At 39.5% G+C, this 18,032-nt stretch overlaps 1 gene segment (V, D, J or C); it reads right to left on the bottom strand.

The window, feature by feature from the left end:
• Positions 1-11,300: 11,300 nt before the first annotated feature.
• Positions 11,301-13,548, bottom strand: LOC745068 (immunoglobulin heavy variable 3-72-like). The segment is given in 2 exon segments: positions 11,301-13,326; positions 13,430-13,548. Coding segments are annotated over 2 exon segments (447 nt in total).
• Between the last annotated feature and the right edge of the window lie 4,484 nt (positions 13,549-18,032).

Below are 18,032 nucleotides of genomic sequence, written 5' to 3' on the forward strand. Positions count from 1 at the left end.
CTAAAACGGCCGCTTCGGGGGGAGGCTGTCTTTTAAGGTCGCAGTGGGGGGATGAAATAAGCCCCAGTCTCCCGTAGCGCTCCCAGGCTTATTAGGACGAGGAAATTCCCGCCTAATAAATTTTGGTCAGACCGGTTGTCTGCTCTCAAACCCTGTCTCCTGATAAGATGTTATCAATGACAATGCGTGCCCGAAACTTCATTAGCAATTTTAATTTCACCCCGGTCCTGTGGTCCTGTGATCTCGCCCTGCCTCCTTTGGCCTTGTGATATTCTATTACCTTGTGAAGCAGTGACCTCTGTGACCCACACCCTATTCGTACACTCCCTCCCCTTTTGAAAATCACTAATAAAAACCTGCTGGTTTTGCGGCTCAGGGGGCATCACGGAACCTGCCGACCTGTGATGCCTCCCCTGGACACCCAGCTTTAAAATTTCTCTCTTTTGTACTTTGTCCCTTTATTTCTCAGACCGGCTGACACTTAAGGAAAATAGAAAAGAATCTACGTGAAATATCGGGGGTGAATTTCGCCCGATATCGGGCTGAATTTCCCCCAATACCTCAGTATAACACAAACACCTTCAAAGGGAAGCAGATTCTCTACAGAATGTAAATTTCTCTTGCAAAAAGATGACTGTGCAGGGTGATTTAAAAATATGTCAAAGACATATATTTTAGGGTAAAAGACTTTGATTCCTTCAAGGCCTTTTCTCTGTCATGTGATGCTATTCTTGAGTCAGGTTAGAGTTTGGTGTTTTACTGCTACACGGAATCTGTTTTCTGAGCCTTAAATCTGTTTTAAGGAAAATGCTGGTTACTTGTGCTTAAATTCCAAAGGGAGGAGTGTATAATGAGGCATTTCTGATCCTCCATTTCTGACACGGCCTAAACTAGGTTTTCTAGTGTCCATGGAACTCCTCGTTGAAGAGAAAAGTTCCATTCAGGCAGTTGGGGTGCCTAGAATTCTACTTGCAGTTTCTAGGACATATATGAGACTTACCCTGCTCAGGGGTATCAGAAAATATTTACTGAGATAATCACATTGAAGTTGAGACTTGAAAGATGGTCCCAGATTCCTCCCTGCAAACCTTTTCTCCTGAAACTAGAAGAAAACTTACGAGAAACAACTGTTAACATTTCTTCTATGTTCAAAATCGCCACCCATTAAGAAAATAATTAAACTAGGGAGACTTATCTTTAGAAACAAGTAGTCCAGTTGATTTCTAAAGTCCTTTACAAACCCACAGACTCTGATTAGTTTACAGATCATGCAGCACATCCCATCTAATGGGAATCTGCAATTAGCTGGATTCCCCTGCACCTTTTTTTAAAAAATGTTTAATTTATATAGATACATAACAGTTCAAAACCTTTAAGGGATACGCATGATATTTTGATAAAAGCATGTTATCTGCAATGATCAAATCCGGATACCTGGGATATCCCTCACCTCCATCACTGATTACTTCTTTGTGTTAAGAACATTCTAAATCTTCTCTTCTAGCTATTCTGAAATTTACAATAAAGTATTAACTGCAGTTGTGTATGTGCCTCTTCAGCATCCCCTTCCCACCCGCAAGGAGTGAACGTTCCTGTTTTTCAACTTCCTCATCACCATTTGGTACTGTCTAAAATGTGTATTTTACCCATTCTAACAGGATATAGTACTTTTTGAATATTAAACGTACAAATACCTGAAAATCATGCTGATCACTTTTTATATTTATTTTTAGATGAGGCTTCTTTCTATTCAGGTCTTTGTCTATTTTAAAATTAGATCATGTGGTTTTGTCGTTGTTCAATTGTAAGGTAATTTTTATTATTCCTGATAAAAGTCCTTTTCCAAATATTTGATTTGTGAGGAAATTCTCCATATCTGTGGCTTATCTTTTCACGTTCATGTAAGGATTTATTTTCAAAGGCCTAAGCTTCCTAGATTAAGCCATGGCCAGAGGATTATGAAACACGTCTCTCTCCACAACTTACAATGATATCACTAAAGGCCTCTTTACAGCAGTTTCTTTCACCTGATACATAATTTCTCCCTATAAAAATCATGATATATAACTAAAAGAAATATATCATAGTGTGACAAGACAAAACAAGCATTAAAATGAGATTCAGCTATGCCATTTAATTTGGAATTACCAAACAAAGAATTTAAGACCACTATGATTAATATGCTAAGGTCTGTAATGAATTAAGCAGACAGCATGCTGGAACAGCTGTGTCATGCAAGTAGAATGAAGCAAATTCCAAAAAAGGAAAAAAAAGTAGATATCAAGAATTTTGTAACAGAATTAAGTAATGCTTTCAATTGACTTATATGTAGATGGGGCATAGCTGCGGACAAAAATCTGAACTTAAAACTATCTCAATAGAAATTTCCCAAACTGAAAAGCAAAAACGAAAAATATATTGTTAGAACAGTAAACACACAAATACAAATATACACACACACAGACACACACACACATATTTACACATATATACATATATACACATATATACATATATACACACATATATACATATATATACATATATACACACATATATACATATATATATACACACACACACACACACATATACAAAAGCAGAACAGCTTACCCAAGAACGGTGAGACAGTGACAGAGGTATAACATGCACATAATGGGAAATAGAAAAAAATAGAGAAAGGCTAAGAAGAAATATTTAAACAATGATGACTGACAATATTTTAAATTAATGTAAGTCACGAAACTACAGACTCAGGAATGTGATCATTTCATCTGCAGGGATAGTTTGACACCCTCTCTTCCTGATTTGATGCTTTTTATTTCTTTCTCTTGCCTGCATGCTCTGGCTGGGACTTCCATGACAATGATGAACAGGAGTGGTTAGAATGGGTGTCCTTTTCTTGTTCTAGTTTTCAGGGGAAAATGCTTCCAGGTTTTGCTCAGTCAGTATAATGTTGGCTGTGAGTTTGTCATAGATGGCCCTTATTATTTTGTCGTGTATTCCTTCATGCCTAGTTGATGGTTTTTAACATGAAAGAATCTTAAAGTTTATTCAAAACCTTTTCTGTGTCTATGGTTAACATTTTCTTTCTTTCTTTTTTTTTTTTGAGACAGAGTCTCACTCTGTCACCCAGGCTGAAGTGCAGTGGCGTGATCTCGGCTCACTGCAAGCTCCACCTCCTGGATTCACGCCATTCTCCTGCCTCAGCCTCTCGAGTAGCTGGGACTACAGGCGCCCGCCACCACGCCTGGCTAATTTTTTTGTATTTTTAGTAGAGACGGGGTTTCACCATGTTAACCAGGATGGTCTGGAGCTCCTGACCTTATGATCCGCCCGCCTCAGCCTCCCAAAGTGCTGGGATTACAGGCGTGAGCCACCGTGCCCTGCCGGTTAACATGGTTTTTGTTTTTCGTTCTGTTTATGTGATGAATCACATTTACTGATTTGCATATGTTGAACCAACCTTGCATCCCAGGAACAAAGTGTTGGTAGGTTAGGCTTTTTGATGTGCTGCTGTGTTCAGTTTGTATTTCATTGAGCATTTTTGCATCAGGTATATTGGTCTAAAGTCATCTTTTTTTATTAAGTCTTTGCCAGGTTTTGTTATCAGAATAATGCTGGCTTCATGGAATAATTTAGGGAGAGTCCTTTATCCTCATGTTTGGGAAATAGTTACACTAGGATTGGTAGCAACACTTCTTTATACATCTGAAAAAATTTGGCTGTGAATCTTTCTGGTCCCTGGCTTTTTCGTGTTGCTACCACCTATCCATGTTGATTTCTGACCCCTGCCTGAGCCAGTAATAATCACACTGAATTCAGACAAAGCTGAATCCAATCCAGTGATTACTGTAGTTCTTAACAGCTTTACTGGCACACTTAACTTCAGTGAACATTTCTTCACCCAAAACAGTTTCACTCTCAATTTTATTTAAAGATTTCCTTTGGATTTTTTTTCATGGCTTTCAGTGATGCAACTTATTTAAATCAATGTTGGCTTCCCTACATGCATAATTATCATTCCAACTATTGTTGAATGGGCCAGCAACCCTCTACCCCTGCTTCTTCCCTCTGCATATCTGACTATCTGCAAGATCTCCCTAGGCCTCACGTCTCTATTGCAAAGGGAAGCTTTGAGAAATGTTAGATTTACTCAGTGCTACAAATACAAAAAGCTAATGGGAGCTCCTCTGACCATTGAATGCTAGGCCTGTAATGTATCCCAGACCCTCCCGTTATCTCCAGGTCTATCCCAGAGCCTCCATTTATGTTACTTCCAGTGAATTTTGTGTTTTCTAATATAATTTTAATAGACAAAATGATTGTAAATATTCATGAGGTACATAGCGATGTTGTGAAACACTGTGTAGGGGTCAGATAAGGATAATTAATATATCCGTCATCTGAAACATTTTCTTTTTGTTGGGAACACTCAATATCCTTCTTCTAACTATTTGAAACTACATATAATTGTTAAATACATTTATCCCACAGTGGTAAAGAACATTATAATCTATTCCTCCCACCTAACTCTAATGTATTCCTTCACAAATCTCTGCCTATCTCTTCCCCTACACTTCCCAGACTCTAGTATCGTCTGTTCTACTCTTTATTTCTATGAGACAAATTTTCTTTTTCCTTCCACGTATGAGTGAGAAAACAAGGTGTATTACTTGCAGTTCCTGGCTTATTTCATTTCACATAATGTCCTCCAGGTCCATCTTCGTTGCCAAAAACAACAGGATTTCCTTTCTTATGGATGATGAGCATCTCATCATGTATATACATCACATAATCTGTAACCACTCATCTGCTCTCTGACACCTGCTTTGATTTCATATCTTGGCTATTGTGAAAGGTCCTGCCATATACACTGGGAGTAAGAAATCTCTGATGTAATTATTTTCATGCCTTTGGATACATTTGCAGTAGTGGAATTGCTGGGTCGTTTGGTAGTTGTATTTGTAGTTTTTTGAGGTACCTCCATGCTGCTCTCCATAGTGACTGACTGTACTAGTTTACCTTCTCCCCAACCTTACCAGCATTTGTTAGTTTTCTTTCTTTCTTTCTCTCCTTATTTCTCTTTATCTCTTTCTCTTTTTTTCTTTCTTTCTCCTTTTCTTCCTTCTATCCCTCCTTCTGTCCTTCCTTCCATCCATCCTTCCTTCCTTTTTTCTCTCTTTTTCTTTTTTCTCTCTATCTCTTTCCTTCTTTCTTTTTCTTTCTTTCTTTTCTCTTTCTTTCTTTCTTCCTTCCTTTCTTTCTTTCTTCTTTTCCTTCCTGCCTGCCTGCCTTCCTTCTTTTTGAGACGGAGTTTCACTCCTGTCACCCAGGCTGGAGTGTAGTGGCGTGATCTCACCTCACTGCAACCTCCAACTCCCAGGTTCAATCAATTATCTTGCCTCAACCAACCTAGCAGCTGGGACTACAGGTGCCGGCCAACACGCCTAGCTAATTTTTGCATTTTTAGGAGGGATGGGGTTTTGCCATGTTGGACAAGTTGGTCTTAAACTCCTGATCTCAAGTGATCCACCTGCCTCAGCCTCCCAAAGTGCTGGGATTACAGGCATGAGCCACCACGCCCGGCTTTTTTTTTTTCTTTTTTGATAAGAGCCCTCTTAACTGAGATGAAGTGATACCTTCTACCATTGTGTAGGCTGTTTGTTCACGATGTTGATTATTTCTTTTTCTCTGCAGAAGATCTTTAGTTCAATTAAGTCCTCTTCGTCTATTTTTGTTTTCGTTGCATTTGCTTTTGAAGTCTTAGTCATATTTTATCTGCCTAGGCCAATGTCCCGAGAATTCTCCCTACATTTTCTTCAAGTATTTTTATAGTTTCAGTTTATACATTTAATTATTGAATCCACATTCAGTTATTTTTTGTCTGTGGTGAGATAGAAGCCTGGTTTTATTCTTCTACGAGTGGCCATCCAATTTTCCCAGCACCACTTACTGATTAGAGGGTTGTTTCTCCAGTGTATATTTTTGTCAGTTTTGTCAAAGAACAGTTGGTTGTAGATATTTGGCTTTATTTCTGGGCTCTCTATTCTGTTACATTAATTTTTTTTTTGAGATGGAGTTTTGCTCTTGTCGCCCAGGCTGGAGTGCAATGGCAAGATCTCAGCTCACTGAAACCTCCACCTCCCGAGTTCAAGTGATTCTCCTGCCTCAGCTTCCGATGTAGCTGAGATTACAGGTATGGGCCACTAGGCCCGGCTAGTTTTTCATATTTTTACTAGAGACAGGGGTTCACCATGTTGGTCAGGCTGGTCTTGAGCTCCTGACCTCAGGTGATCCACCAGCCTCTGCCACCTAAAGTGCTGGGATTACAGGCACACCTGGTCTAATATTTTTTGTTTTGTTTTGGTACCAGTACCATGCTGTCTTTCTTCCTATATCTGTGTAGTATAATTTGAAGTCAGGGAATGTGGGGCTTTCAGCTTTGTTTCCTTGTCTTAGGATGGCTTTTGCTATTATATGGAATCAAAAGGCTCTTTTTTGCTTCCATATAAATTTTAGGACATTTAAAAAAATGTACTTAATTATATCGGTTATTTGATGGAAACTGCGTTGACTCTGTATATTGCTTTGGGCAGTGTGTTTTAGTCTATTTTGCATTGCTCTAAATTAATACCTGAGGCCAAGTAATTTACAAATAAAAGAGGCTCATCTGGCTTAGAGTTCGGCAGGCTGTGTCAGGAGCATGGCACCAGCATCTGCTTCTTGTGAGGGCCTCAGGAAGCTTACAGTTATGGTGGAAGGCAAAGGGGAAGCAGGCGGTGTCATATGGTGAGGGGGGGACGTGAGAGGGGAGGAGGGTCATCAGACTCCTTTTAATAATCAGATCTCCCAGTAGTTAATACAGGAATAATTCACCTACTGCCATGGGGTGGTTATTGAGCCATTCCTGAAGGCTCATGTCTCAAAATCTCCCAGTCGGCCCCACCTCAAATACTGTGGAGCACATTTCGCCATGAGATTTGGAGGGTACCATCATCTAAACTATATCATTTCACTCTTGTGCCCCCTGATCTTACGTCCTTCAGAGGTTGCAAAATGATCTTTTTTTTTTAATAGTTCCCAAAAGTCTTAACTTGGTCAACCTCCAACTGAAAATTCCAAAGTCTCATCCGAGTCTTAAGGCAATTTCCCTCCAGCTATGAGCTGGCAAAATGTTTTAAAGAGTTATTTACTTCCAACATGCAAGACTGCCACAAGCATTGGTTAAATATTGTTAATACAAAAGGAAAAAATGTCCAAAGGAATGGCCAATAGGCCCCCCACACACCTAAAGCCTGTCTGGGCAGATATTAAATCTTAAAGCTACAAAATAATCTCGCTTCACTTGATGTACTTCAACCAGGGCACCCTGGGTTGAAGGAGTCCCAGAAACCTCAGGCTTTTCATCCTTATAGCTGAGCACAGCTTATTGGCCCGCATTCACAGGTTAGAGTCGAGTACCAGAAGTTTTTCCAGGCTGAGAGTGCAAGCTGCCTTTGGTTCTACCATTCAGGGACCTTGAGGGTCGTGGCCACATTCCCACAGCTTTAGTTTAAAATGCCCTAGTGGGGATTGTGAATTGGGGCTCCAACCCTCTCTTTCCCCATCTTTGGCACTGTCCTAGTAGAGGCTGTCTGTGGTGGCTGCACTGCTGCAGCTGGCCTCCTGCTGGGCCTGCAGGGCCCTCTACATATCCTCTGAAATCTAAGTCGAAGCTGCCCAGCCTCCTTCACTTTTTCATTCTGTATATCTGACAGAATCCAGTTATCCCAGCACCATTTAGTGAATACAGAGTTTTATCCCCATTGCTTGTTTTCGTCAGCCTTATCAAATATCAGATGGTTTATGTGTGCAGGTTTATTTCTGTTTTCTCTTTTGTTCCATTTTTCTGCATGTCTGCTCATGTACCAGTTCCAAGCTGTTTTGGTTACTGTGACTTTATGGTGTAGTTTAAAGTCAGGTATCATGTTGCCTCTGTCATGGTTCTTTCTGCTTAGAATTGCTTTGGCTACTCAGGGGCTTTTTGGTTCCATATAACTTTTAGAATATATATACTTTTTTTTTCTAATTCTGTGAAGAATGATGGTGATAGTTTTATGTGAATAGTATTGAATCTGTAAATTTCTATTGGCAGTATGACAATTTTTACAATATTGATTATTCCAATCATGAGCATGAAATGTTTTCCTATTTTTTGTATCATTTATGACTTATTTCTGCTGTGTTTTGTCGTTCATCTTGCAGGGATCTTTCATCTTATTTGTTATCTGTATTCCCAGGCATTTCCTTTTCTTTGTGGATATTCTAAGTGGGATAGAATTGTGTTCTTGATTTCACTCTCAGCTTGGATGTAGTTGGGATACAGAAATGGTAGTGATTTTTGTACATTGATTTTGTATCCCGACACTTTACCAAAGTTGTTTATCTATTCTAGAATTATTTTGGCAGAGTCTTTAGAATTTTCTAGGTATAGAATTATATCATCAATTTGGACAGATACATTGACTTCTTTTCCTATTTTGATTCTGTATTAGTCCATTCACACACTCTAAAGAAACACCTGAGACTGTGTAATGTATAAAGGTTTTTAATTGTCTCATGGTTCTGCAGGCTGTACAGGAATTATGGCTGGTGGGGGGGCCTCAGGAACATGACAATCATGACAGAAAGGGAAGCATCATGTCTTACAGGGCAGGAGCAGGAGGAAGAGAGAGGAGGGAGATGACACATACTTTGAAACCAGATCTCCTGAGGACTATCACGAGAACAGCACAAGAGATGGAGACCCATCCTCATGATAGAATCACCCTTCACCAGACCCCAGCCCCAATCCTGGGAATTACAATTTGACATGAAATTTGAATGGGGGCACTAGTACAAACCATATCGGCTGCCTTTTATTTTTGCTATTGCCTGGTTGCCCTGACTAGGATTTTCAGTGCTATGTTCAATAGGAGTGGTGAGAGGGCATCCTTGTCTTGTTCCAATTCTCATGGGGTTTGAGCTTTTGCTCACTCAGTATAATGTTGACTGTGGGTTGGTCATAGATGGCTCTTATTATTTTGAGGTATGTTTTTTGATGCCTAGTTTGCTGAGGGTTTTTATTATGAGTGAGTGTTGGAGCATATCAAAAGCTTTCTCAGCATCTATTGAGATAACATATGGTTTTTGCTTTTATTCTGCTTACACAATGAATCACAGTTATTGATTTGTGGATGTTGAATGAACTTTGCATCCCAGGGTAAAGCCCACTTGATCATGATGTATTATATTTTAAAGTGCTTCTGGATTCTATTTGCTAATATTTTATTGAGAATTTTTAGGTGTGTGTTCATCACGAATATTCATCTGATATTTTCTTTTTTAATTATGTCTCTTCCTGATTTTGTATGCCAAGAAGACACAGTGAAGAAAGACAGTCTCCTCAATAAATGATGTATAACTGGACATCCATATGCAGAAGAAATAAAATTAGACCTTCTCTCACACCATGTACAAAAATCAACTAAAAATGAGCAAAACCTGAAACCACAAACTCATAGACAACATGGAAAAACTTCCTGTCATTGATTCAGAAATGATTTATTTGAATTTAATACCAAAAGCACAGGAAAAAAAAAACTATGTGCAAATTACAAACGACCTGATAAAAGGGAAAAAACCTGGATAGACTTTTTTTTTCAGAAAACCCACTCATGAAAAACAGAGCCTAAAAAGGTTCCCAACATTACTAATTTTCAGAGAAATTCAAATCTAAAGCACGATGAAATATTGCCTCAAACCACCGAAAATGACTATTGTCAGCAAGACAAAATATAACAAGTGTTCGCAAGAATGTTGGGAAAGGAAATCATGATATGGTGTGGTAGGATTGGTTACTCAATAAATTGAAAAATAAAGTTATCGTACGATCTGGTGATCCCACTTCTTGTTATATATTCAAATGACATAAAATTATTATGTTAAACACATGTTCACTGCCAGATTATTTATAATAGTGTAGATTTGTGAAAGAGTTTAATGACCACAGATTAAAGAATGTTTAAAGAAAATGTGTACACATACAACTGAATTTTATTTCGCTTTGAAAAGAAGGAAGTTCTGGCTTTTGCAACATGGATGGGCCTGGAGGACATGATGCTGAGTGGAATAAGTCAGATGCAGAAAGACAAATGCTGCATGATCTCATTTACGTGTGGGATCTAAAATATTCAAGCTCTTGAAAGCAGAGGGTAGACTAGTGGGTCCCAGGATCTGGGAGGAGAGGGAAATTGGGTGAAGTTGGTCAGAGGGTACAGAGTTTCAGTTGTGCAGGGTGAATGAGTTCTGGAGATCTAACGTACACCAATTTTCCTGTATTTAATACTGTACTGTAAAAGTGATTTTTGCTAAAAGGGTAGATCTTAGGTGTTCTCATGAGACACACACACACACACACACACTCACACGCAGTACATTTTTAAAATAATAAAATTGGCTGGGCGCAGTGGCTTGCAACTGTAATCCCAGCACTTTGGGAGGCCGAGGCGGACAGATCTCTTGAGGTCAGCTGTTCGAGGCCAGCCTGGCCAACGTGGTGAAACTCTGTCTTTACTAAAAGTACCAAGAAAAAAAAATAGCGGGGTGTGGTGTTGAGCTCCTGTAATCCCAGCTACTCGGGAAGCTGAGGCAGGAGAATCCCTTGAACCCAGGGGTTGGAGGGTACAGTGAGCTGAGATGGTGACATTGAACTCCAGCCTGGACGACAAGAGCAAAACTCTGTCTCAAAAATCAAACAAAAAATAGTGAGAAGATGAATATACAAATTACCTTAACCATGATGAGCATTTCACAATGTGCATATGATATGGTTTGGATCTGTGTCTTGGACCAAATCTCATGTTATATTATAATCCTCAGTCCTGGGGTGGGGCCTGGTGGGAGATGACTGGCTCGTGGGGTGGGTCTTTCATGAGTGGTTCAGCACCGACTCCTGGTGCTGTTCTCACTACAGTGCCTGAGTTCTCACAAGATCTAGTTGTCTAACAGTGTGCAGTCCCCCCACACCCCGGTCCGCTTCCTGTGGCTTCCGCTCTGGCCATGTGACGCACCTGCTCCCCTTTGTCTTCTGCCATGATCCTAACTTTCCTGACTCTCCCCAGAAGGAGAAGCCACTGCACTTCCTGTACAGCCTGCAGAACCGTGAGCCAATTAAACATTTTTTTTTTCAAATTACTCAGTCTCAGGCATTTTTTATAGCAGTGTGAGAATGGACTAATACAACATCAAAACGTCAAGTGGGGCACCTTAAACCTATACATTTTAAAAAATATTTTATTTTTACCTCAATAAAACTGAAAAAAATTAAGCTTCCTCTTACAATAAAGAAAAACATACTTCATATTTTCTCAACAAAATTGAGACAACATAGATAGAAAAACTTACACTAATGTATTTGTAACAGCTTTGCTTATAATATTCATATACTGGAAACAAATGTAAAATCCATAGACAAAAAATAGATCAATATATTGTCATATATTTACTCAATGGACTGTCTCAGATATAAAATCTCTGTCCTTCCTCCCTCTCTCTCTCTCTCTCCATATATACATGAAGACTTTGAGGTTTCATATAAGAGTCAGCCCATTAATTGAGTAAATGACACTATGATGATCTAATTTCATACATTAAATAGCATGAATTAACCTAAAAAATAGCAAAGTAGTCCCTTACCAAAAAAAGGTCTATAATGTTTGATTCCATTTATATAAAGCTCAAAACAGAAAAAAAATGGATCTATGGTGTCAGAAATCAAAACACTTCCCCACGTAGGGGTTGACCACAGGCACAGAGAAAGACGCATGTTGTGAGTATGGACTTGCTCTTTAGTCTACCTTAGGTGTTCGGGACAAGGGTATTCACATTTGCCGGAAACTCTCTAGTGACACATTTCAGATCTATAAATTTTTTCTTACATGTAAATTTTATCTCATAAAAACAAAAAATAAAAAAGTGTAGAATAGGCTGTAATATGTTTGTTGGGAAAATTATTACCTTTATGTTGTTTTGAAAAACTAAAGCAAAGCATAATGAAATTAAGTGTTTTGTGCTTATCTGGTACAACAGCATGTTGAGAAAACTGAACAGCACTGTAATCCTGAGGAGGTGGCCTGATCCAAAGAGAGGCATCAAATTAAAAAATATATAATTAAAATTTCATTGGAAATTGAGAAATTTTGGTTGTACCCCATATACTGATGGGGTACAAAGCTATGTTATGATTTATGAATGCAATGTGGAATAATTGAATCGAGCTAATTGACATATATATCACCTCAAATCTTCAAGTCCTTATCATTTTTTGGTGACAAGAACATTTGAAATTTGTTCTTGGCTATTTTAAAATGACCAATTCACTATACTTAAGCTTACAAGTAGACATCAATTTATGTAAACCATAGAGAAGGATTGAAATCAATTACGGATTGCTCTAATTTATATTTAGTTCATCATTAAGTTTAATTCTTTTAATTTAATTCAATTATTTTATTTAATTTATCATTTTATTATAAGGTTAAATATAAATGACTACACATGTATGCATAGTTTCATGTATTCACACATATGTTTATAGACATAAATTAATGTAACGCATAGCTATGTAGTTGCTGATATCAACAGATGTTAATAAAACTTTAGAGGAATAAGTGCAAATTATTAGGAAGAATTATTTCTTGAAGTTATGTATTTTTTAAAAATACCCCTACATATAAATGTAAAAATTACTAAAACACAAATATCAATAAAAAACACATGATAAATAACCATAATAAAATAGTGCAACCTCATAAGGCTCCAGAGTCCTGCAAAAACAAGCCCGCCTCCTGCAGCTGAGACAGGAAACCTCCCCCTGCACCTGCTCCTGGGACCTGTCCCGCCCTCAGTGGGTCCCGAGCGCCCCCTGGTGGCCCCGCGCGCCCCTGCAGGGAGGTTTGTGTCTGGGCTCACACTGACCTCCCGTCACTGTGTCTCTAGTACAGTAATACACGGCCGTGTCCTCGGTTTTCAGGCTGTTCCTTTGCAGATACAGTGAGTTCTTTGAATCATCTCTTGAGATGGTGAATCTGCCTTTCACAGACGCGGCGTATTCTGTGGTGTAACTGTTAGCTTTGTTTCTAATACGGCCAACCCACTCCAGCCCCTTCCCTGGAGCCTGGCGGACCCAGTCCATGTAGTAGTCACTGAAGGTGAATCCAGAGGCTGCACAGGAGAGTCTCAGGGACCCCCCAGGCTGTACCAAGCCTCCCCCAGACTCCAGCAGCTGCACCTCACACTGGACACCTGCAAACACAGAGACACTGTAATCAGAAACTGCCACACAAATCCACTGTTTCTCTCACTCACGTCCACTCACACTTAACATCTCTAGTTCTCCATAAATCACCTTGTAAAATAACAACAAGGAAAACCCAGCTCAGCCCAAACTCCATAGTGAGTCTTCTGTGTTTAGTGCTGATCACCAAATGAAAACACCTGGGAATTCTGGGGCCAGGCTCTGCTCTCAGAGCTGCAGGGTCAGGGCTGGGCTGGTTTTCATTAGCAGAGGGAGGACCCTATTTGCATGTCTCCTACTATATAGCAAGCTCTGGGGTGGGACGCCTGAGGAGAGGGCAGTGCCCAGAGCAGATGTGAGTGTCCTGGTAAGCATGGGCAGTAATCCTGTCTCTCAGGAAATTATAACTTCAGATTATGTGATTGTGCCTTGATAATCATTTAGCAATCATCATCTTATTTTATTTTTACATATTTGCAGAATATATTTAATTGAAGTGTCAATGTTACACTTTAAAGAAGATAAATTACCTACAGAACAGAGCAGTTGTGCAATGTGTTGAATATCACACATCTGGACAGCGTCAGCCCTATTATCCGTGCCTGTGCCTCTAAACACTGGAGGAGACTGCTCCCCTGAGACAGCTCCAGGGCCGTTTGGGACATGCCTAGAGAGGTTTTCAGGATGTCCCACCTGTCATAACAACTGTGTGTGATTTTGCTTCCCTAATGTTTGAGGCAGGGCCCGGTGGTTGTATCATGGGTCCGGATTTATGAATAATGGTTAGCACCATCCCCTTGCTATGATAGTAAATGAGTTCTCATGAGATTTGGTTGTTTAACAGCGTGTGGGACCTCCACCCTCACTCTTTCTTTGCTCCTGCTCCCACCGTATAAAGTGGCTGCTCCCCTTTTGCCTTTCACTATCATTGTAACTTTCCCGAGGCCTCTCCAGAAGCTGAACAGATTTTTCATCATGCTTCCCATACAGCCAGCAGAATCATGAGTAAATTAAACCTATTTTCTATGTGAATTACTCAGTTTCAGGTATTTCTTTCTAGCAATACGAGAACACACTAATAAAGCAGACATCTCCCTCGTTTCACCAGGGTCCCTTGCAGTCTGCAACCACCCAGCTAAGGAGAGGGTGGTCCAATCTCCATGACTGACACCATCGAGGTGCTGCCTCAGGCCCAGATGGTTTGTGATGGATGTCACTTTACTAATCTTGAGTTCAGGGAGTATAATGCCCTCCTCCCGCATGCCTCACAGATGAAGAAGCCACCCTGTGATCAACTCTCTCTTCTTCTGTCTGAACCCATTTCTAAGTGTCAGCAATTCCGCAGTGGTGGAATCCCACATTGTGGTGTGTTTCCTTATTTCAGGTGGGAAATGTCTCTGGGGCTCGCCTCTGCTGGTGCAGTTGGCCCATTTTTACCTTGGTGGTAGCCACCAGATGTGTAGAGAGGACAGGAACCCCATGGACTTACCCCAAACTTCTTCCTCCTCCCCCTAGAGCTCTTCATGGGAACTAGGTCTTAGGGTCCCATGACAGTTTAGTCATCACAGCCGTAACTAATTCGTGTGACGGCCAGAAATCCTTCAAATGTGCTGCTCCACAGCCGCGATCCCCAATTTGCCATTCTGCTTCCACAGGCAGGACAGAAAGGTCTCTGATTAGTCTGAGCTAGTCTGGCATGTTTTTCTAGGAGTAACTCTTCTTGTGACTGACACACTGTAGCCTACACAGTGAGCACTGTCTCAGTGGCTGCTCAGAGTGCAGTCAGGAGGAACCACCCACCTGATAATGCAACAGCTTGGACATCTGACTTTCACTTTGTAAGATGCACCCACTGAAGCCCTTCTTCCAGAACTTTTGTCATTGTGGCGGTATCCCCATACTCACTCACTGCGCCCCATCCATCATGGATAGCAGCTGTTGGGCCCCACGTAGAAATTAACAGCCTGCCCAGGGTTTCTGCAGGGGTCTCCTCTTTTTAGCCATTGTCTGGGTGTTCATGAGATTTTTTTTGGACCTTTTACCAGGTTGACTGGATGTCATGCCAGACCAACATTGACTCCAATAGGACTGGCATCGTGTACAACAGGCCAAACCAGTGAACAAGACATATAGTTTATTGAGGGCTTTCATATAGGGTGGTTCAGGAACAGCAGGCTGGACAAGAAAACTACGACCATTTGACAAAACTATGCAGCTTATGTAGTAATTTTTACTTAACACCCTCCACCTAGCAACTTCCATTTAACCCAAAAGAAAGAGCCTCAATCACCCCTAAATCCTGTGTTCCAAGGGATAGGTCAGGGGTTTGGATGTTATTCATAGATTAAAAAACAAGTCTCTTGGTCTGCCACTCCTGGATTCCTTAGCTTGGAACTTGAAACACACATTTCTTTTTTCCTTTCTGATTATTCTGGCTGGGACTTTCGGTAATACGTCCAATAGGAGTGGTGAAAATGTACATTCTTGCTCACGTTCTTCAGGAATATTTTTGCAACTTTTTCTCATTCCATATAATGTTGTTTTGTTATATGTGGCTTTTTTTTTAAAGTCATTCATTTCTTCACTACCAAGTCCAGCATATTGAATAAATCAGTTGCATAGGTTTTTACTAAATTTAAGAAGATCCCTGTTCTATTGATTTATTTAAGAGTTTTTTGTTGGTTGTTGTATGTGGCTTTTATAATTTTGAGGTAGGTTTCTTTGATGCTAAGCTTGTTGAGGAATTTTTCATGAAGGGATATTGAATTTTATTGAATGACTTTTTTGCATTCATTGAGATGGTCTTATGTTTTCTGTTTTTAATTATGTTATATGTTGAATCATATTTATTGATGTGTTTATTTTAGACAAGCTTTGCATCCCTGGAATAAAACCCAATTGGTCATGATGTATTATCTTTTATTGTGCTGTTGGTTTCAGCTAGCTAGTATTCTGTTTACTATTTTGTATCTATGTTCATTAGGGATATTTCCCTGTAGCTTTTTGTTGTTGTAGTTGTATCCTTGCCTGATTTTGGTATTAGGTGATACGAGTGTTTTAGACAAAGGTGGGAAAGAATCTCTTCTCTTTAATCCTTTGGAATAGTTCCAGTAAGAATGGTACATCTGGTAAAATTAGACCTTAAATTTATCTGGTTCTGGGCTTTTGGGGTTGGGAGATTTTCAGTTTCTGATTCAGTCTTATTACTCGCATTGGTCTATTTAGGATTTCTTTTCCTTCCTGGTTCAATTTGGGGTAGTTGAATATTTCCAGAAATTTATTGATTTCCTCTAGATTTTCTAGTTTGTGAGCATAGACATATTCAGTATGTCTTGATAATCTTTTGTGTTTCCGTTGGGTCAGTTGTAATACCACCTTTATCATTTCTGCTTGTGCTAACTTGAATCTTCTGTCTTTTTTTTTGTTGTTGACCTAGTTAGTGCTCTATCAATTGTGTTCATGTTTTAAAATAACCACATTTTGTTTTGTTGATTCCTTATATTTTGCTTTTTTGTTTCAATATTTTTGAAATCTGCCATGATCTTTATTTATTTTCTTCTTCTAGCTCTGGGGTTGGTTTGTTCTAAAATATCTAGTTCCTTGAAGTAAATCAATAGATTGCTAGTTTATAATCTTTCTATTTTTTCATAGACATTTAGAACTATAAGCTTCTCTCTTAGTACTGCTCTTCCTGTATCTCAGAGGGTTTGGTATGTTGTGGCTTCATTTTTCTTTGTATTTTTAAAAATTAATATCTTAATTTTATTGGTGAGCCAATGATTGGTCAAAATTGTGTTGTTTAATTACCTCATATTTTTATAGTTTCAACAGTTTTTTTGCAATTGATGTTTTTTCATTTTAATTTTTCTTATTACACTTTAAGTTTTAGGGTATGTGTGCACAATGTGCAGGTTTGTTGCATATGTATATGTGTGCCATGTTGGTGTGCTGCACCCATTAACTCATCATTTAACATCAGGTATTTCTCCTAATGCTATCCCTCCCCACTCCCCCCACCCCACAACAGGCCCCAGTGTGTGATGTTCCCCTTCCTGTGTCCATGTGCTCTCATTGTTCAATTCCCACCTAGGAGTGAGAACATGTGGTGTTTGGTTTTTTGTCCTTGCGATAGTTTGCTGAGAGTGATGGTTTCCAGCTTCATCCATGTCCCTACAAAGGACATGAACTCATCATCTTTTACGGCTGCATAGTATTCCATGGTGTATATGTGCCACATTTTCTTAATCCAGTCTATCATTGTTGGACATTTGGGTTCGTTCCAAGTCTTTGCTATTGTGAATAGTGCCACAATAAACATATGTGTGCATGTGTCTTTATAGCAGCATGATTTATAATCCTTTGGGTATATACCCAGTAATGGGATGGTATATACTCAGTAATGGGATGGCTGGGTCAAATGATATTTCTAGTTCTAGATCCCTGAGGAATCGCCACACTGACTTCCACCATGGTTGAACTAGTTTACAGTCCCACCAACAGTGTAAAAGTGTTCCTATTTCTCCACATCCTCTCCAGCACCTGTTGTTTCCTGACTTTTAGATTTATTACATTACTGTGCAATAAATAACTAACATCTAGAATCTAACAAGAACACAGACAACTCAGCAACAACAACAAATAAATAAATTACACCATTAAAATGTGGGCAAAAGACATCAACAGACATTTTGTGAAGAAGATATTCAAATGGCCA

This window comes from Pan troglodytes, chromosome 15 (assembly GCF_028858775.2).
Source record: "Pan troglodytes isolate AG18354 chromosome 15, NHGRI_mPanTro3-v2.0_pri, whole genome shotgun sequence".
Taxonomy (NCBI): Eukaryota; Metazoa; Chordata; class Mammalia; order Primates; family Hominidae; genus Pan; species Pan troglodytes.